At 31.3% G+C, this 20,528-nt stretch overlaps 1 protein-coding gene and 1 long non-coding RNA gene across 3 annotated transcripts in view; one reads left to right on the top strand and one right to left on the bottom strand.

The window, feature by feature from the left end:
- The window catches only part of LOC129966918 (receptor-type tyrosine-protein phosphatase mu-like), a 127,169-nt gene that overhangs the window by 46,997 nt on the left and 59,644 nt on the right, over positions 1–20,528 (top strand). For both annotated transcript variants that reach the window (XM_056081535.1, XM_056081536.1), the window contains exons 10-19: positions 1,814–1,954; positions 3,305–3,433; positions 6,523–6,634; positions 6,717–6,883; positions 8,370–8,497; positions 9,525–9,729; positions 11,594–11,670; positions 13,883–14,111; positions 17,548–17,753; positions 20,231–20,342. In XM_056081535.1, coding sequence (XP_055937510.1) covers positions 1,814–1,954; positions 3,305–3,433; positions 6,523–6,634; positions 6,717–6,883; positions 8,370–8,497; positions 9,525–9,729; positions 11,594–11,670; positions 13,883–14,111; positions 17,548–17,753; positions 20,231–20,342 — 1,506 coding nt within the window. The remainder of the gene's footprint in view (positions 1–1,813; positions 1,955–3,304; positions 3,434–6,522; positions 6,635–6,716; positions 6,884–8,369; positions 8,498–9,524; positions 9,730–11,593; positions 11,671–13,882; positions 14,112–17,547; positions 17,754–20,230; positions 20,343–20,528) is intronic.
- The window catches only part of LOC129966921 (uncharacterized), a 43,829-nt gene that overhangs the window by 9,498 nt on the left and 13,803 nt on the right, over positions 1–20,528 (bottom strand). The window lies entirely within an intron of this gene.

Here is a 20,528-nt window from a genome sequence, read left to right as displayed (position 1 = left end):
ACAAACACGAATGTTTATTGATAAAATATTTAGTGAAATGAATTATTATTTATTTGAAAAAAATATTTATTATCTTGATATTCTTTCAAGTATTCAATTCTTTTTTATTTAGTACTTTTTATTTTTCTTCTTAAAGATGCGTAATCAGTTATTATATAGATGGATAAAGACAATATAGTAGATATTCATGTTTTTAGAAGAAATGCACATTTTATGGGAATAGAATAATGGGCTATGATTATTTTTATGACCAGATCATTAACCCTTTGGCATACGAATTTATTTCACTTCCTAATTAAATGGCATATCCTTTTACGGACATTTATTGTTATTTTAATTCTTTTATAATAATACAAGGAACATCTGAGATATTGAAGCTTTTCTAAGTTATTTTTGCATTTTTAAATATTTAATTTTGTCACTTAATTGCATATTTAAGATTAAAAATTCAATAATTCGATGTGCATGTTAGACACTTCATTGAATGCGAAGAGGTTAAACATCATCAAACCTATTTGGAAACCAGCCTGTTCTCCGACTATTTTTGTATGACCGCTGAATTTTTTTTCCTTCAGTTTCTTAAAGATAGACGCATTTCAGATTTATAAATATTTGCAGTGTTGTAAAAAGAATTAAAAATAAAGTCTTCAATTTTTTCCTTTTAACCAGTTAATTGTTTTTGACGAGTATGCTCGTCAAGGAAAAAGTACAATATTTCGCTTTACGACGAGGTTATGCGTTAAGAGTAATAAGTATTGACAATTTGCAGTTTGAATTACAATTTTAGTAAAAACCCAAGCATATTTATAAATTTCCAGATGTTTAAAATATTTTGATGCCAAGTCGAAATTAAAGGAATAAATAAATGATTATTATGCGTTTTACCATGCTTTGCTCAATACCATTCTCTAACAGCAAATTAAAAAAAAAATGATATTTAATATTTCTTTTCGTTCATATACCAAAAATGCATGTTAGTTTAAGTAAATAAATAAATGTGATTATTGAAATAAAAAAATAAAAGTCATTTCATTATAACGTAATTTTATATTACACATACTCTGTGTTTGACGAGAATACTCGTCATCGCTAAATTTTTGCGACGCAATTGAGATATGCATTTTTCAAAGAGGTCGAAACAGTTAACTGGTTAAAAGTGATGCCATCGTAGTGAATAGCTTATAAGCCAGTTAACAGCGACACTATCCGAGTAATTGCTTTTGTATCGTGGTCATGTTATTGGGCTGCAAGCCACAAGGTCCCAGGTTCTATCCTCGCACATCCAAATTTATACCAATTCGCCACATTGGTGACATCGGACGATGAACCTTCAACCTTCGTGCAGATGTTGTGGTGCCATCTACCCGCAACCAAAGTCGTCAGACTCACTTGACGCAGCAACAGCATCAGCAACCACTCACTCACGCACGCTCGCCATAACGCTTGGCGCTACTCAAAGCGGTACAGGCGCATTAGAATAAAAAGTTAATACATCACCACTCAACAGCCATATCGTTCGTCTGACCTGCGACTCACTGGAGGGAGAGTCTGTAGTGAATAGTTTATAAGCCAGTTAACAGCTACCCTACCCGAGCAGTTGCTTTTGTATTGTGGTCATGTTACTCGGCTGCGAACCATAAGGTCGCAGATTATATTATTTTCACATTTTACTTCCAGATAATTTCATTCATAGAAAAATTCATAAATCTGTACATCTCGCTGAACCCTCATTTCCTAAAATAGATAAATGTAGAATAAGAAGTAAACTGTAATTCCATTTGAGTTAATTATTTTCAATTATACACATTTATAGAATGTGCGTCAGGACGTTTCGGTCCAAACTGCGCCTCGACTTGCCACTGCCATGAAAATTCTTCGGCCCCCTGTGACAAAGTGACGGGAGAATGTCCGGGCGATTGCGAAGCAGGGTATATGGGAAAGGACTGTCAAACTTGTAAGTAAAAACTTTTTTTTTTTTTTTTTTTTTGAAATTCAAAAACCGTATTCATTTTTTTTTCGAACATCAAATTATACGTTCATTTCATTCTTTCCTTGTTACAAAATGAATTTAAATTATGGGAATTATTCTTTATAACTAAGCAATTGTATTAAGAACTTATAGGACTAGCTTTTTAAAATGATAAATAGTTGGATAGTATATCACTGGATTGTGCTTTCATTGGTAGTGATATGCTGATTTGTTAATGCAATGTTTCAAGAGATATCGCTGATGATGTCAGAAGTAATTCTATTCATCATCAAAAGAATATCATTTATGTAAAATTATTAACTTTAGGTATTACTAGTTTTAAAACTTTTTGATGTAGTTACTCAAAAAAGAAAATCAGAGTGGCTAAGGCATTTACACTAGTATTCTTTAACATCAAGGCATCTAAAAGACTTGGCTTTTAATTATCGCAGAAAATCATTGATTTTCTTACTTTTATTTCAAATTCAGGTGATTTTAATTAAATGAATGCTGGTAAAAATGATTTTTGAACAATAAATAAGTCAATGAAAACTGTATGCGAAATAAAATTCAAGTGCAAGTAAGAATTCTTAAAAAGAAGCTCTCTGAAAAAGTATCAAAGTTTTAAATTTACTTTTAAGAAAGCCAGTTTATTAAATCAGGAGAAAATTGCGAATAGGAATATTTTCTTCATGTATGAAAATTTCGAAACAATTTTAAGTTCCTTAAAAAAAGTAAAGTTAAAATTTAAACCAAATTTTCTGAATGGAAGATATTCTTGCCAAGAAATAGAAATTATTAAAAAAATAGATTGAAGCTTTAACTATTAAATGATCACGATATCATTGTGAACAGAGTTTGAAATTATAACTACTGAGATTTTTAAATAAAAAAATGTTCTATGTTGATTTATCATGATGATAATGTATCCATAGCACATATAAAAATGAGGGTAAGAATTTAGAAAGAATTATTGTTTGCAACACTAGACTTTAATTAATCTGATCTGAATTCTTGAATTTATCTATTTTATTTGAATTATTAAAATAGAAAATTGTTTGACTTATTCTATTTTATCGCTTAATAAGCAAGCCATCTATTTAAATTTTCGAAAATTACAAGAGAAAAAAAAATTGACATTTTCTAAATGAATAAAGAATAGGTTCCGACTTTTTTCATAATATGAAACATGAGACTGCACATTCATATCAGATGTAAAAACAACAAAAACCAGGAAATATAGGATGAGTTGCTTGTTAAATAATCATATGATAAAATATATATTTTTTAATATAATATCTGGAATTTTCTAAAATGAGTGCTTTTTTCCAACAGTGTGTCCACCAAACACGTATGGTGTGAACTGCGTGAACAAATGCGTGTGTTATAATTTGGCGCAGTGTAATCGTGTCGATGGCTCGTGCGCTTGTGATGGCAGATGGAGAGGACGGATTTGTAACGAAAGTAAGTAAAAATATCCTAAACATGATTCAATTCCTAATTAATCATGGAAAAGTATTCCAATTAGATGAACCCCATTAATTTTTTCATGCATTATTTTAATACTACTGGCATTTTATTCATAGTATATCCTTGAACCTCTAATTTTTAATCCCTAATTTTAAGTAGATTCCCAAAAGAAGAATACCGGGGCCGCGGTGGCCTGGTGGTAAGGTCTCGGCTTCGGAACCAGAGGGAACCGTCGTGTAAGTTGCTCAGGTGCTCGTTAAATCCGTCGGGGGGCAAACGTCCTCCCGCTGGTGTGGAGTGAAAGTTTCGAGAGGGATGCCAGCTCAGGTGTTGCCCTCATCATCTGACCGCTGTTCAAAATTACGAGGTCCTTTCCAAAATAACCCTAGTGTTGCTTTAAAAACGGGACGTTAATGTAACTAAACCAAATTAAACTAATAAGAAGACTACCTATTTCATTAGTTCTCATGACAAGACTTCGGGAAAATTTCTGCAGTATCATATATATATATACAATATATGCGTATAATGGTCATTCTATGTTATCGTGTAAAAAAGATAACTAAAGTAATTTCGTTTGAATTTTAACTAGCTTAGAATGTGTGGCCAAAATTGTAAAAATCTCGGACGAGTTCGTGAAGGGCCCGTCTAAGTGTATGTGTGTGTGTGTGGGGGGGGGGGGGAATGGTAGGAAGGTTGAAATTTTCATTTCATAATATAGCTTCCTTAATATTGAAGATAGAAAAATAAATTCAGATAGCCAAATTAGCGCCTCATTAAGACGTGCAATTTTTTATATTTAAAGTTTTTCGATAGTTGCAATATGTTAGAAGTTAGTGCCTGAAAAGTGATTTTCACGCCCTAAATTCGACTGTTCCAAACATCAACAATTGATGTTGCCAGATAGTAATTCAGATGTAAAGGAATCTACCTTAGATTTCCAGCTTGTCGAGAGGATTTTTTTTATTGTACTTCAAATATTTTTTCATTAAAATTTTTAGATTTTTTTTTTCAGTTATGTTGTATTATTCCGAATTTTGTCATTTGTACGGTTCTTTCCAACTGACTGCAGTACAATTTTTCTTTTCTTTTTTTCTTTTTTATTAAAATTCACCTACATTTACACCAAACCGGAAAGGGGCGAAATGAGCTCTAGAAATGTAGGTGTAGTGTGTTGTTAAGTTTTAATTGTTTAATTAGTTGCTGAATTTTGTATTCAACATATTAAGTAACATGTCATTTATCGGCGAACTTTTAGTTCAGACTAACAGTGTACTAATGACTAACAGTAAGCGTTCATCTCGTACCTCTTCAATCAAAAACAAAGTGCATTATTATATCCTCAGAGAGGACATAACATAAAGCCAATCCTTGGCCCCGGGGCCTAAAAATACTGAAGAGGGGGGGAAATACTTCCCCCTTCACTTCTTTCTCTCCCATCTTGTGCTCATAACGAGTTGAATGAGCACAAGATGGTAGAGAAAGAAGAGAAGGGAAGAAAAAAGGAAGGAATGACATATGATCCAGAAAAAATCCCAAATCATACACGGCTGTATTTAAAGTTTTGGTGAAGTAATAACTAAATGAAGGAAACAAGAATATCTAAAAACAAATCGTGACAAAAATTTGAACGTACAATGTTGATATTGACAAACGTATCTTTACATTTTTGAGGCCTTTAGCTGTGTGTAAACAATACAGAGATTACTTGAATAGATAAAAAAAACACGAATGAAAAAATAGATAAATAACATTGTAAACATCTATACAGGACTCTTTAGATTGTAATGCTAGTTAAAAAATAACAAAAAGTAGGGTTTTGTATCATATATAAGAAGCAGAAGAAATGTTACTGCACAATGTGTTTCATATTTGAGTTCATATACTGTGTGCTAATATGATGTTTTTTTTTCATCATTAAATCTGTTGTTGTTTATAATGGCATTTGCCATGGACAAGCTCGCTGACGAAGTCAGTGCTTTTAAGCCAAGGGACCCTCTCTTGTTTTAGTAGCGCCAACTAGGGCCAGGAGTACGTTTCTGATACTAACGCATCACATTCGCTTGCACAGCCCCTTTTTTACAGGGGGGCACATTCACATATCTCATAGGTAGAACAGATAAAGAACAACCATGCCGGAAACGGGACTCGAACCCAGGATGCCCAGATCACGGGGAAGAAGCGCTAATCCTATGCCAGGACGCCGGCTCATTAAATCTTCAGCACATAATTGATTTGTATACCGTTTTAAAATTTAAAAAATTGCATTTTTTTATGATACCAATTTAATAACTGTGCAAGTTTTTTAATAATTTCGGCAATTTTTAAAAATTAATTTTTTGTATAATTTTTAACGATAAATTTTATTTTTGAACTGAAATTCAAATCGTTTCCTTTATTTCTTCAAATAATTATTTCCGTGATTTTCTTTTCTGTTTTTAAAAGTTAAATTCTTCTTTATTAATATCTGTGTTGTTTACATGAAGAATAAAAAAGTGATATCATGGTACTACGAAAGTTAGAGGATAGACCATTCGGACCATTATAGATTTACCAGATCTACTTTGTCATACAGTTTAATTTTATCAGATAGGTTCATGCACTCAATGCACAAAAGTCATTGTTTGGTGCTTCAAAATTCTTTCGTAGAGAATCATGAATATCAAGTTATGCATAAAAATAAAGACAACAAACATTCAACCAAAGTACAACCAATTGAAAATAAAGACAACCAAAGTGCAACCAGTTGAAAGTAAAGCCCACTTATATTCAACCAAAGTACAACCAGTTGAAAATAAAGACAACCAATAATTGCGGCGAATCAATTAGTCGCTAAAGGCTGCTACTTAGGAAATTAATCTGGAATTAAAATAAAAGGGACTATTTGAAGTTTTTAATGCAGGGAACTTAAATGAGAATAATTTAGTTGTTCAACGTTTAAGGGTCTCTTACTTGTAGTTTGAACTAGTATAAGCATGTAAGGAATGTTTTTAAACATAATAGTCGAATTGAATGTTTCTGAACTCTGAATTAAACGTTTAGTACAAATTTTTCAAGCATGTTTCTTATGGTCTTTTATTCAGGTGAGCCTCAAATAGTGGCTGCAACGGACGAAGAGGGAAATGCAGGTCAAAATGCGTTTCTATCATGCACAGCTGACGCTGTTCCAGCACCACAGATGAACATAACATACAGGTGATATTTTTCGATCTTTATTTTTCCGAATTTGAAATTCAACAAGATCTATTTTGCTCATCAATTATCTTTTTTTCCCCAGTGATTTTCCCGGCATTGCTTCAAGAGTTAGTATCAGGGATTTGGAACAGAACCAGCAACAGGCCGTCATCAAGGTCAAGCCTGAAAAATCAGGCGTTTACGACTTTCTATGCACGGCTCGAAATGAGCATGGCTTCGACATGAAGAAAATCACGTTGACTGTCGTAGGTATGTGAAAAGGCATTAAAATTTGTAAAAAGAAAAATTATTTTGGTTTTTTGAGATTCAAGAATTTTTTTCTTCTTAATTCTTTGAGTTTATTACATGAATGAATCAAACATAAATGATTTTTTTTAAAGATCTTATTTGAAATGTTACTTCTAAAATTGTTTTTTTACTATTAATCATTCCTTAACTTTTATACACTTTTCCCATCTTCTTTTCTTTCTTTTATGTTAAAATTTCTTTGCTTTTATGTTAAGTAGTTAGAACTCTATTAAGTCTGTTATGAAAAAAAATTCTATTTCCTCGCATGACAAAACTCTCAGCTCTCCTATTTTGTGAGGAGTCCAAATAAATAGTAGTTTGAAGGTCCTAAATCTGAATTATAGGAAGGGCATTCGTAAAGTATAAATTCCATAATGTAGACTTTTTCATTTCTGCTCCTGTCAAACATTTTGCTGTTTTGTAAAGTTTCTTCGCATTTTTTTTTCAATTGTACTATCTATATATCTTGGAAGGTCTTTCGAAATAATATATTAATTCATTAAAATGCTCATTTTATTTTTTATTTCGTTTTTTTAACTTGATTTGTTTTATGTTTGTAAAGTTGAACACAGCAGGCTGGGATAGCCTGGTTGGCAGAGCGTTGGATTCGATTCCCGCTGGCCGAAGATTTCCCGCGTGCTTGGTGGCTGACGCGCGTATAAATCTGTCGTGGTCACAAAGTCCTCCATGTCGAGAGCAATACCACTGGGGGTACTGGATCAGGGGTGATCGTTCTCTGATTCAGGTCTAAATTACGATCTGTGGATGAGTGAATGAAATGCGTGAATGAAGTCCTCCTCGTAAAAAGGGTTGTGACGTGTGTGTAACTAAGTCGTTCTCTTGGCCCTAGATGGCGCTACTATAAAAACAAGAGACGCTCCCCCACCTGCTTAAAATCGCTGTCTTCGTAACAGCGGGCTTGTCCATGGCAAGTGCCATAAGAAACAACAACAAAGTTGAACACATAAATTTGTCATAACACATAAAAAAGTTATGACAAATTTGACGTCTATTGTCTTCTTGCTGTAATTCTGTAATAGTAAAATATTTTTTTATAAGAATGATGAAATATGTGATGTAAGTTATGATATTCTAGCTTTTCGATCCCTATTGGCTACAAGAACATTTTACTTGAATTCTATTGGTTGGTAGAAATATCTTATGGTATTTCTTTTACCGTTTCAGAATTTATATGAAAGACCGATTCCGGTACATATTGAATCTCATTTTCAGTTCTGATTATGTTAGAAATTAGTAAATATACTTTATTATTTTTATCCGTCTCTTAAAAGTATCAGCATTGCCAAATGTATATTATGAGTAAAAAGCATTTTTCTTTTTCAGTTTATGTTAGTTTTACATTCTTTGGATAGGCGTATTCAATAAATATTCAAATGCAATTGTGACTTCATATGAAATGATTTAATCGTTATAAAATTTCTTTCAGATCCTCCTCGACTAACGTCGCCGCCAATTTTAGAAGACAAATCCAACACTTCTTTAACAGTGACATGGAAGTCATGGGAATATTCCACGGATGAAGGAGGAATTCCAACTGACAGGGTGGATTATTTAGTAAGTACAGATTCAACGAGTTTTTTTTTTTTAAGAATAACTCGTTGTCAGTCAATTTTTTTTTTCTGTCAGCATCTAGCAAAATATTCATCGCATTAGTTATTATTAATTATTCTTCAGCTATATTTGAGTTTGGGATATTTTTGGAAATAAAACAAAATGTAGATATTTTGTCAATTACTTGTTTACCGCTTGTTACTTGTTTCACCCACATAAAAAAGTGCTTAACTTGAATAATGATATTTGAATAGACAATTATAATGGATATATAATATCTTGATACTTTGAAAACCAGTATATACCGAGTGTCCCAGAAATGACTGATGGATTTTGAAAGTCAATTAAAAAAATAGAATTCAGTAGAAATGTATCGTTTGCGGCTTTATGCTTGGGAAATTAGAGAATTTCTTCCCACCACACTCCAAATTTAGTTTTCATTGCTACCGATAGGTGGCGCTTCAAGGTGTTCTGCTACTATAATTTTACAATGCAATTATATAATTTACAATATATATATATATTAATACAATGCATTATATAATTTTGCAATGCCATAAAGTTTTAAAATTCCAGCAATATTAAATTGCAAAGAAAAGCTAAGTTCATTGGAAAAAAATTCTAAATAGTATCAATAGGATCAAAAGTATAGATTAATAAGGTATCAGCAATGCAATGGATTTCCTAAGAATGTAACATACTTCTTGTACAGATATAGGAGCAACGATTAACTATTTTATGATCACCTTACCATTAAGAGTTGAAAAATTAAGGAAAAGCTATTTATTGGAACCAAATTGTTAAAAGATATTTTTTAATATTACACGATAGATAACTGTATACGAGAAAAAAAAATTAAGTATTTTAAAACTTTAGAATTCAATGAAAAGAGAATTCTATATATAGAAGAAAGTTCTATGTGCCAAAAAGTTGATAATCTTTTATTTCAACTAATGCACCCCTATGTACTTGCATTTTCTCTTTGACAACATTTTGCGATTGATGGTAGTGATTTTCCAATTTTTCGTAGGTGCTCTACAGACAAAAGGGATTTCACGAATGGATTAAACTCGGAACTTGGAAGACCCCTTTGACCGGACACTTTGAACCGGAAGTCACTATTGAGGATCTAACACCCAATACTGTGTATGAAGTTTCAATAAAGTGTCGACGCAAAGGGGAAGGTGGAACGGGGGATCCTGGACCCATCTTAGAAGCGAAGACAGAATGTGGTGGTACGTTTGTTCTTATTTGAATGTTAGTATAAGCTATAAATGCATTCTGTATCTCCTGTAAGTGATACAGTATAAATTTCTGTAGAAAAAAAAAGGCGCCTCTTTATAAGAAGAAAAAAGAAGCAGTAACATATAAAAGGTCTCAAGATAGATATCAATTATTTATTTCCCCCTTTAAACGTCGAAAATATGGAAATCAAATTATATCAAATTTGATATCAATATTTACAGGGATATAATACACCAATAATTATCTTTTAAAAACTGTTACAGAGATTTATAGTCTTAAAACAATATAAATATGAAACGAATTTTAAGGCTTTCACCCTGTTTGAAATTAATTTCGCTTTATTTCTGATGCTACACAAAGATATCTATAGCTCAATCTCTATCTATAGATAGTTTTAAAATCGCTACCATACTACCAAAAGTTACCAATTCGATTTCCACGCTACCTATTTAAAACACACCAATTTAAAGTACTAACAAAATTGCTACCATATTCGATTCTACATTGGCGGACAGAATAAAATATAGTAGCGATTTTCAAACTAAATGAAAAAAAGTAAAAACTGAACAAAATTTGAAGCGTCAAATTTCACCAGTAGAGAAAAATTTGGCTTTGAGGTAAGATACATGGTCCAGAATTTTCCTAACTTGCAAAATAAAACCGAAAATATCTACAACTATGTAGATAATAACAAATGTCAATACTTAGACCTACAAAGAAATGATAATTCTGAAAGTTCAAGAGTACAAACAAAAACAAGCTCAGTTTAAAAACCAGAGTAGATCCAAATATGGTGTACCAATATTAAAAGGACATGGAAAGAAGGAGCATCTGAACAAAATGTGAAGCGCCGAATTTCGCCAGAAGATAGAAATTTCACTTAGCGGTAGGTAACATGGTCCAGAATTTTTCTTAAAAAAATAAAATATGTAGATAATAACAATGTCAATACTTAGACCAACAACTGGAAAATCCGGAAAGTTGCAAGGTCAAAAAACTCAACTAAAATTTTATGTTAAATTTTTCTAGCTTTGCTTAGAACAGAAACTTGAACTTCTCCATCTATAATGTAAAATGCAACGAACTGTGATAAGCATCGCACATTATATATACTGTCTTTTTACTAACACCAATGCCTCCAACGTGCGATGTCTGGACCTTCAAGTATACATTTGACAGCTGTTATTCGACAACAAGGAGATTTCTGTATCACTTAAGATCGCGCTACGTATGCATTGATTTTGCGTCCCCTCTTGCACTTTTTTTTTTTTTTTTTTTTGCGCTTGCCCTGTTTGCCTAATCCAAGATGCGCTACTGAAGTGATCAAATAAACATTTTCTCCTTGTGTGTAATAGATGTCCTAACGTTTTTAGAATTTTACCTTATTTCTCCGCTTAGACCATCCACTTAAACATTATGATCCTTAAAATTTACTACTTTGAGTAACTACATTTTTTTAATTTGAGAAGAAATTGAATAAAATTTAGATCAGTTTTTTTAATCATATTTCGAATTTTTTACTCTCTTTATACTATAAGTAGAAAGTACATGCATCACTCTATTTAAAATTTAACTTTTCTCTTTTGAATGAAATAGAATTGTTATTTAAAATGATTTTTACTTCTCTCTTTTGAATTAGCAGAATTGTTCTTACATTTCATAAAATTTCCGGAGATTATTATTATTATTATTTAAATATCAAAACAAAACCTTATAAAAATGATTTAAACTGTTAAAAATAATTCTAAGATTATTTTTGCTCATTCCATAGATTTACTTAGAATCTTTTCTAACATTCTTTGAAATAGGTATTTTTTATTAAAAATTATGTTAATTAAGTTTTTCTCCCTCCAGTTGCCCTCCCCGATGGAATCCCTCAGGAGTTTTTACCAGAAAAAATAACCCAGACAACTGTAGCATTAACTTGGAAGGTAAGTATCAATAACGATTGTAACTCCTACGCATCTTTGTGGCCAAAATTCTGGAAACTTCCAGGGAAAATTGAGTTTATCATGTTTAATGGCTCATAAGATTACTTTTGTTTAAGCGATAATACCATAAAATGATAAATATTGATGAAAAAAATCTTTTGGAAGAAATATAATCAGATAAGTCTTAAAGCTAAATCTTTATTAGAACAATATTTTTTAGGTAAGAAAAATTTTTAAAATTGTAGGAAAACTGATATTTACCAACATTTTGACATTTTCATCTCCTGTTGCTCCTACTGCTGTTGTAAATCTACTGCTGTACATCTACTGCTGTCTGACCGTATTGCGTTTAACATATGGTTGAAGGCATCAACAGATGGTCAAGACTTGAGTGTCAAAAATAAAAAGCGGATTTAAAATATTGTAAATTCCAGTACAAAAGATAGCAAAGTGAATAAAACTACAAAATCTGCGAAATTTAAATGTGGGAGTAAAATCCAGTGACATTAAAAAAACTAAAATGATTCCGATGTATATGTTCTCTTATCAAGTCAGAAATTCGTCTTAATGATGTTTCAAAAAGATGTAATCGATGGTATTGAAAAGAAAGACATCCAGCCAAAATTTGAATGACTTAAATTCAATGTGATATGATGTGCATGCAAGAAACTGTTCACCAAACAAAAAATTCTTTTTTCAATTAGCACAAGATATCGCAATATTTGCAAGGCGTGGTTCGATTTTTTCAATTCCACAAAATATCGTGAAATTATGGTATTATTATAGGAACGTACCTGAAAAACGAAGCTTCTATTGGTATTATTATTTGTTTATTGTAAAATCGTAAATAAAATTGTGTCCTATGGCTTGTTTAAAGTTACAAGGCGAAACCTAATTGAATTGCAAATGCGGGATCGAACATGAGAAATATGCAATGGAGACCGAAGCCCTAACGACTACTCCATCTCTGACGGTCTCATGCACATTTCATACAACTTAGCTACATGTCAATATTTGGTTATAATTTTTGTATGTAAAATCCTGTTTTTTTTAGGAAAGACACCAATATAGATAAACTTAAAAAGCAAAACCTTATCTAAATACAAGATCTGATCCAAATCGTTAAAGCCGTTTCCGAGATACACGATATAAATTTATATGCATACAAATATTGCTCGTTTAAAGTTGCAAGATTCTTTGCTGAAAGGGATGGATAAAATGCATGTGCTCTATGTGAATTAGTCAGTTTGGCATCTGGACCGTGCACAGGGCTAACTGCTCGCAGTGTAATATGTTGTTTAAATATAATGTAGTTTATAACCGGGATAACTGTTCACAGTACAGTGTGTAGTTTTAAAGCAATGTTGTTTATAACCGGGACAACTGGTTTCGGTGCAATGTGTAGTTTTAAAGCAATGTTGTTTATAACCGGGACAACTGGTTTCGGTGCAATGTGTAGTTTTAAAGCAATGTTGTTTATAACCGGGACAACGGGTTTCGGTGTAATGTGTAGTTTAAATGTAATTTAGTTTATAACTGGGACAACTGGTTTCGGTGCAATGTATGGTTAAAATATAATGCAATTTATAACCGGGACAACTAATCTCGGTGCAATGTATCTAGTTTAGATATAATGTGACTGACAACTATGCTCTATACAATGCATGGTTTAAATATAATGTTGTTTATAAGAGATCTGAAAATTACACAATGTTCATCATTGTTAGTGTAAATGATAGTAATAATTTTATTTTGCGTCAGAACAAGGAAATGATTGCTACAGAAAAATAGAAGCTGCCCTTGCCGCACCATCGGCTTATTCATTGCCAAAAATGCTCGTTAATATTTAGTTAGCGCATGCTCGTTAATATTTAGTTAGAAATTTTGAACATTAATTTTACATTTTTTGCATGAATTTTTCCATCTGTAGGTGATGTTATTAATATCAAGCTGAAACATATTTTCTCTGAATCAATTTATGGCAAAGTCGTTTTGAATTAAAAATTTTTAGTTGGTAAGGGCTAAAACTTTTGAATTACCCAAAAAAATTCGAGGTGGAATATTTTTTGACAGTTTCAATTCTCAAAATACTTCGAATACGAGAAATTAAGGATCTAAGATAGAGATTTATGTTTCTTATTAAATTTCTAAATGCATTTTTCAAAACATTAGAACTCAAGTCTTTATTTAAAACATTATGTTGATACTCTAGAATCCACCAGAATCTCTGCTGCAATGTCCCTTGACTTCCTACCGCCTCACCTACTACCCGGAGGCCTTCGAGAGCATTATGGAAACCATAGAAACGGACGGGGTCCAGACTTCCATCGTCATCGAAGATCTAACACCGCACAAGAATTACGTTGTCAGACTTTATCCAGTCACCAAGGTGGAGGAATCAAAGTACTATGCTGAGCTGATCATCAAAACTTCGGAAACGGGTAAGAGGTTCTCGTTTATGCAATTCTCAAAAGTAGCATAATTGCTAGTTAGAATCAAAGAAATGTTGTTCAGAGAGCGTTATTTAAGTTACTTGTTGGTTTTAACGGCGACCAGAAACTGCCAAGAAAAAATGTCGCCAAATTATGAGAATAGGCTCAAGTGCATAAATATAGTACATATAATAAATATGTGCACAAAATCACGTGTGAATACATGCTACCAATTGAAATCGCCAAATTATAGAAATTTTTTCTTGGCTCTTTTTGGTCGCTGTTAGTACCGACAAGTACCTTATTTAACACTTTGAAGCTAAATCTTGGTGGCATCAATTTCAGGAAAGGGAAAAAAAGGCGAATTACAAGAAAAATCAGAGATAGTGGTCTCCATTAAACTTATCGCTTGATCTACAATAAATGTTTTATCCTCGCCTCCCCCCATAAAAGCTTATATGGCTTTGGTGGACATTAATTATGAAATACAGTTCTTTGGTCTGAAGCTAGTATTTTTACTGAATCAGTCTTGGGAATATGCCTTTTTGTTAACCGAGTGACTTCAAAATTTGATACGAAACTACAGTTGTATTCACCAGATAATATACTGAATTTCATTGATTTAAGTCATTATGTTTAATAATTATTGCATTTACCTGTTGTTGTTGTTGTTTCTAATGGCACTTGTCACAGAGATTAGAAGTCAGTGATTTTAAGCCGAGGGTGCGACTCTTGTTTTTCAGTAGCGCCATCTAGGGCCAAGAGTACGACTTAACTACACACACATCACAACCCTTTTTTACGGGGTGAACTTCATTCATGCATTTCATTCACTCATCCACAAATCGTAATTTAGACCTAAATCAGAAAACGATCGAATCGCCCGTAAGTAATAGTGCAAACCGGCATTGGCTTCAAATTTTTCAAATCAAAATAATTTGGTCCTAATTTTCAAAAAAAAAAAAAAAAAAAAAAAAAAAAAATCTGTATTTCAGTTGCTAAATATGTGTATCAAATTCTATTTACCAATTTCTTTGCGTTTGGTAGTTATTGAATTCACTTCTCTTCGAACAGTCAATCAGAGAGACATTATGAATAGATTTCGTTTAAAATTCTACAAATTTGTTCATAAGTCCATACACCAAATATCATCCCTTAAGAGTTTTTGAGTTGCCATGTTCACAGACAGAGAGACAGACAGACCCAATGCTAAAAATGTATTTGTTGGGCCCCTAGACGTATGAAACGTAAAGATTCATCAAAATCGAGAGTTCGTTTATTTTTTACGATTACAATACAGCGAGAAAGTTTAAAAAAAGATTATTTAAATAAAAAGAAATTATAAAAATGACGCAGAATGAATTTTCTGAATGAATTTATAAAAATGACGCAGAATGAAAAATGAATGAATTTTCGCAGATATGCGAAAAATGAGTGAGAAGGGGTCGCGAAGTGTTCGAACTCTAAGTTTCTTTATGTCTTTTGCGATTTCTGAAAAATTGCGTGGTGTTACAAAATTCAACCGTCTAATGAATTAGAAATGCTTCATTGTAGCTTATAAATTTTTTATACTATCAACTTTTTGTAACAGTTTACAAGGTTAATATTATTAACAGAGAGGAAAAAACTTGGAATTAATATGTAATTTAAGTTATAGTTTCTTATTTTGATTGAGAAGGCAGTCATTGTAATTTCAATAAATCCCACGAGCTACTGCCATCAAAATAAGTTTAAAAAAATTGCAATAACAATGTATTAAATACAGATGTTGGTCAGAGAGAATTCAAAATAACAATCAAACATCCGGCTTTGATTCTTTACATATTTTTTTATCAGCAGTTTTTCCAAATAATAGATGTACCTTATTAAACGACAAGTCTAGAACATTACCAGCAATATTATCAGTAAGTAAAAAAATGAAGCTTAATTTTACCAGACTAGAAACGGGAATCAACAAATATCTCCCAAGAATATTCTAAAGTGAACTTTTAAAGTATATTGTAGTCCCAATAATCCCCTACTCTTCCAAATTACTACTTATCAACAAGTTTAATTGGAGTATTAGCTTTTACACAAGGGTAGTTATATTCCTAAAACTCTCAAGCATAATATCTCATAAACATGTTATGCCAGAGAACGCATTGCATGGCACTGGTGTAAAATAGTGACTAAATATTTACTTTTGGCTAGGATTTGGCATTTTTGCTGAATCTAACAGGTCATCCTTGGCGAGTTTCAGGGTGTTTAATCCCTGGTAACATCAACAGTATCCAAAAATCGAATCTGTGTCTTAGACACGTTTTTCTCAAGAGATTAAAATAAAAATTTGACACGAAACTGCACTTGTTGCTACAAAATTCCATACCAAATTTGACATATTTTAATCATTGCATTTTTGAACTATCGCGTTTGCATGGTTCTTAAAGTACAGACAGACAGAAGGTCAACCCTTAGGTGAATAAGCCTCAAATTTTGACAGGTGGCAACACTATAAATGTTAAATCTGTGTACCGAATTTCATCTATATAGCTATCTTCGTTTCCTAATTATCGTGTTAACTTATATTCGAACAGCTGGAACCAGACGATCAGATATTACACAAAATTTGTTAACAATTTAATAATTTGGCGTAAAGACCGAATACCAAATTTCTCCAGTCTAACTCAAAAAATTTTTGCGTTATCTTTGTCACAGACAGACAGACAGTCATTTTCCAAAAATGTGTCTTCCGAACTCAGGGAGGTCTAAAATGGGGAGATTCGTCAAAATTTCGAGTTCGATTCTTTTATCGAATACTATACGTTCTCTATTCTACATATACGGGAAAATAAAAAAACGTAAGTTAGGTGTTACCAAAGACTAAAAACGAGAATTTACAAATATTTCCCAAGAATATCCATGAGAGAACTTTGGAATGATGTTGTTTTTGTTTTTTATGGCACTTGCCACGGACAAGCCCGCTGTTCAAAGACAGCCGATTTAAGCCTAAGGGGAAGCGCCTCTTGTTTGTATCATAGAGCCAACTTGGGCCAAGAGTAGGACTTGACTACTCACGCATCACTTGCACAACCCCTTTTTACAGGAGGGCACATTCACACATCTCACGGATAGAACAGAAAGAACAAACATGCCCAAACCGGGATTAGAACGCGGGACGTCCAGATCACGGGGAAGATGCGCTACCCCTATGCCAGGACGCCGCTGCTTTGGAAGGAAGTTTAAAGTAGTATCAATAACCCCTCCAAAACACTACTTATTAACAAGTTCAGTTTGAATATTAGTTTTCATACAAGGGGTTGAGAGAATAATTAAAGAACGGTGGTGATATTCCAGACAATGAAATTTAGTTGAAATATAAACATATAAAACAAGAACAACATTCCTTCTAAATGTACCTTCCTAATTAAAATGAGGAATGATCCTAAATTTTATTATTTTTTTATAGTGCCTGGCCCAGTATCAGATTTAGAAATCAACCTTGTTGATGATAAACCTGATCTCTTGTTGGTGTCTTGGGAAGCACCTTCGGAAGAGTTTGGTGCTATCAAAGGCTACGTGGTCACTACCATATTGCTAGACAGAGGACAGTGTGGAGGCCCCAAGGAACTGGAGGAACTAAGCACACGCCAGATTCATTCTGATGATACTGAAGTGAGATAGAACTTACATGCATCGACTGGGAATTATCAATAATTTTTTTAAAAAATCTGATTATTATTATAAATTAAAATTGTATTTTTTCCCCAAAAGTATAGCTAAGTTAGAAATTATGCAAAATTTCCGACGATAAACTCATATTTTGACATATATTTTGGATACTTTGACGATAGGATGAATAAAAATATAACACAATGTTTTAAAATATGATTATCTTATTATAAATTGAAATTATTTTGTTTCAAAATTATAGCTATGTTAGAAATTATTCAAAATTTCCAACAAAATAATTGACAAGCAAAATGTTTTGAAAGTTCAATTTAAAGGCAAAAATCCATTCACATTTTGATATAATTCCATATTTTGCCCTGTTTTAAACATTTTGACAATAGCACAGTTGGAACAAATAAAAATATAACAAAATGTTTTTTTTTCTCGATATCATTATAAGACTTGAAATAAATCAGTCTTCTTAAAAAAAAAAATTTAAATCTATGGTGAGCTGTTTCTCATTAACATTAATGACTATTGTCGGTGGTGAGTAAAATAAATGGAATTATCTATAGTTATTTTAAATGAAAAATCTCAACACAAATTTATTAGTAAAACATTCACAAGAGGCACGTTTTATGTGCATTGTATTTAACATATTATAATATTAATATAATTTCATGCATTTATTGCTGTTTTAATAATCTTTCTATTGATGAAAGTGCATTTTTTGTAATTATTATTTAAATTAAATGGGAATTTGACTTTGAATGGATGTTTTAAAAAATAAATAATCCAATCGAATAATACGGAAATATGCATGAGTGAGTTGGCGTTATACAGGTCAGACTATTTGACCTAGATCTACCAAATTTGGTATGAATGTACCTGGAGGTCAGAAATGTGTACCAACACACGAATTTTTAAAACCTTTAATTATAATTTTTAATTAATTGAAAACTAAAGGAGATTTTATAATTTTTCCATCATAACCTTCAAAAATAATATTTGATAAAAAAAATTCGTACATCTTTTTGAAATTTAAAAGAACATTCTTTTTCATGACGCCAATTGTGCTTTTTTTGTCTTGTGCTTTATTTCATTAAATTTAAATATTTAAAAATATTTTACATTAATTCATTAATTACATTAATTAATTTGATTTAAATTGTTCCATTGTTGCAATGAACCTCAAACCATTTTCATTGTTTCTTCAACTATCTAAATATGCGATTTTCTTTCATTGCTGAAATTTATATAAAAAAGATTCTGTTTATTAATAAACATTTTATGTCAGGAATAAAGACTTAAAATTTAAGCGGAAAACTACATTAGAAGACAGGCAGGCAGCTACGTGTTTAATGGCATAAAATGATAGCATAAAATTAATTGAATAAAACAAGTATAAGACTATTAAACTAACAAGGCTTTAATAGTTTTAATACAAACTGATAATTAAAAACTTTTTGTGGAAATCAAGAGTATCAAGGTCTGAATAAGAGATTTAATTAAATTTAAACGTATCAAATATTCTCAGAGAACTAGTTACTCATCAAAGATGATTGGTAGCCATTATAAGTGAATAAACAATAGCAAATATCTGAAAAAAATTACTTTTTTTTACTTACCTGATGGTAAATAGATTTTTTAAATCTAACACTAATAATTTTAAATAATCTAATATTTTTTAATTTAAATCTAATTAAAATTTTAAAGCTAACTAAATAATATTTTTATTTATATGAACTTCGATTTATTTAGGTTTGAATGTAAAAATGATACGTCAAATATACTATATGATCGAAAGAATATAAGAACTAATATTTAATTAACATTTATTTACTATTTTTAAATATTTTTTTTCTTTTTTGAATTTCTCCAGAATGGCCAAATGAACCGCCTTTGAGGTTCGACCTTCTCAATAATATGCTCAAACTTATATTTTACAATGAAGTTTATAAAAAATAAATTTATATAAAAGTTTCAATATCCAAGGCATATTTTTTTCATCAAAAAATATATATAAGAATTCCAGTTAAACATTGTTAAAATTCAAAGATATCGTCTTTGAAAGGAACTGAATTTCTGAAGATTATTATAAAAAGTTGAGTGATGAGATTTTTCCACAAATTGATAAATTTGCATAAAGAATTATTTAAAGATTCGAAAATTATATTAACACCTTTGCATATTTATATATTTATTACAAAATTTATATTGTAGTAGATTAGGTAGCATAAATAACAATAAATTTTATTATGATTTTCTCATTAATAGTAGAAGCATTAGAAATGAAAGTATTGTGAGTTCAATAATATACTTTCAATCATCAAGGCTTAAGGGCAGTTCATTCAGTCCTTTAGATAAATTTTTTAAAAAATGCGTCATTTCGGAAGTTTTTGCATGTTTTTGATCGTTTATTTTTAAGATTTCAGAAATATTATTGTAATGTTTAAACTCTTTTTTTTAATTACATATAGATTACATTGCAAAATCTCTACCCGTACTCGGTTTACAATATCAGCGTGCAAGCGAAAACGATGGCTGGAGTCGGGGAACCAGTATCAAAGAAAGCGACAACTTTGGAATCAGGTAATTTAACATTCAAACTTAAATCATGAATTCAAATTTTTTTTCTGGAAGAAAGAAAATGTGAGTTATTTAAGAAACATATGATTCAAATTTACAACATATTAATAATTATATAAACACATCTTTATCGAAAAGCTTTATAATAATTTTTTTTTTACCCGTACTTTGTATAAAAATTGAAATTCT

This window comes from Argiope bruennichi, chromosome 4 (assembly GCF_947563725.1).
Source record: "Argiope bruennichi chromosome 4, qqArgBrue1.1, whole genome shotgun sequence".
In the NCBI taxonomy this organism is placed as follows: domain Eukaryota; kingdom Metazoa; phylum Arthropoda; class Arachnida; order Araneae; family Araneidae; genus Argiope; species Argiope bruennichi.
This window is presented reverse-complemented; position numbering and strand designations above follow the sequence as displayed.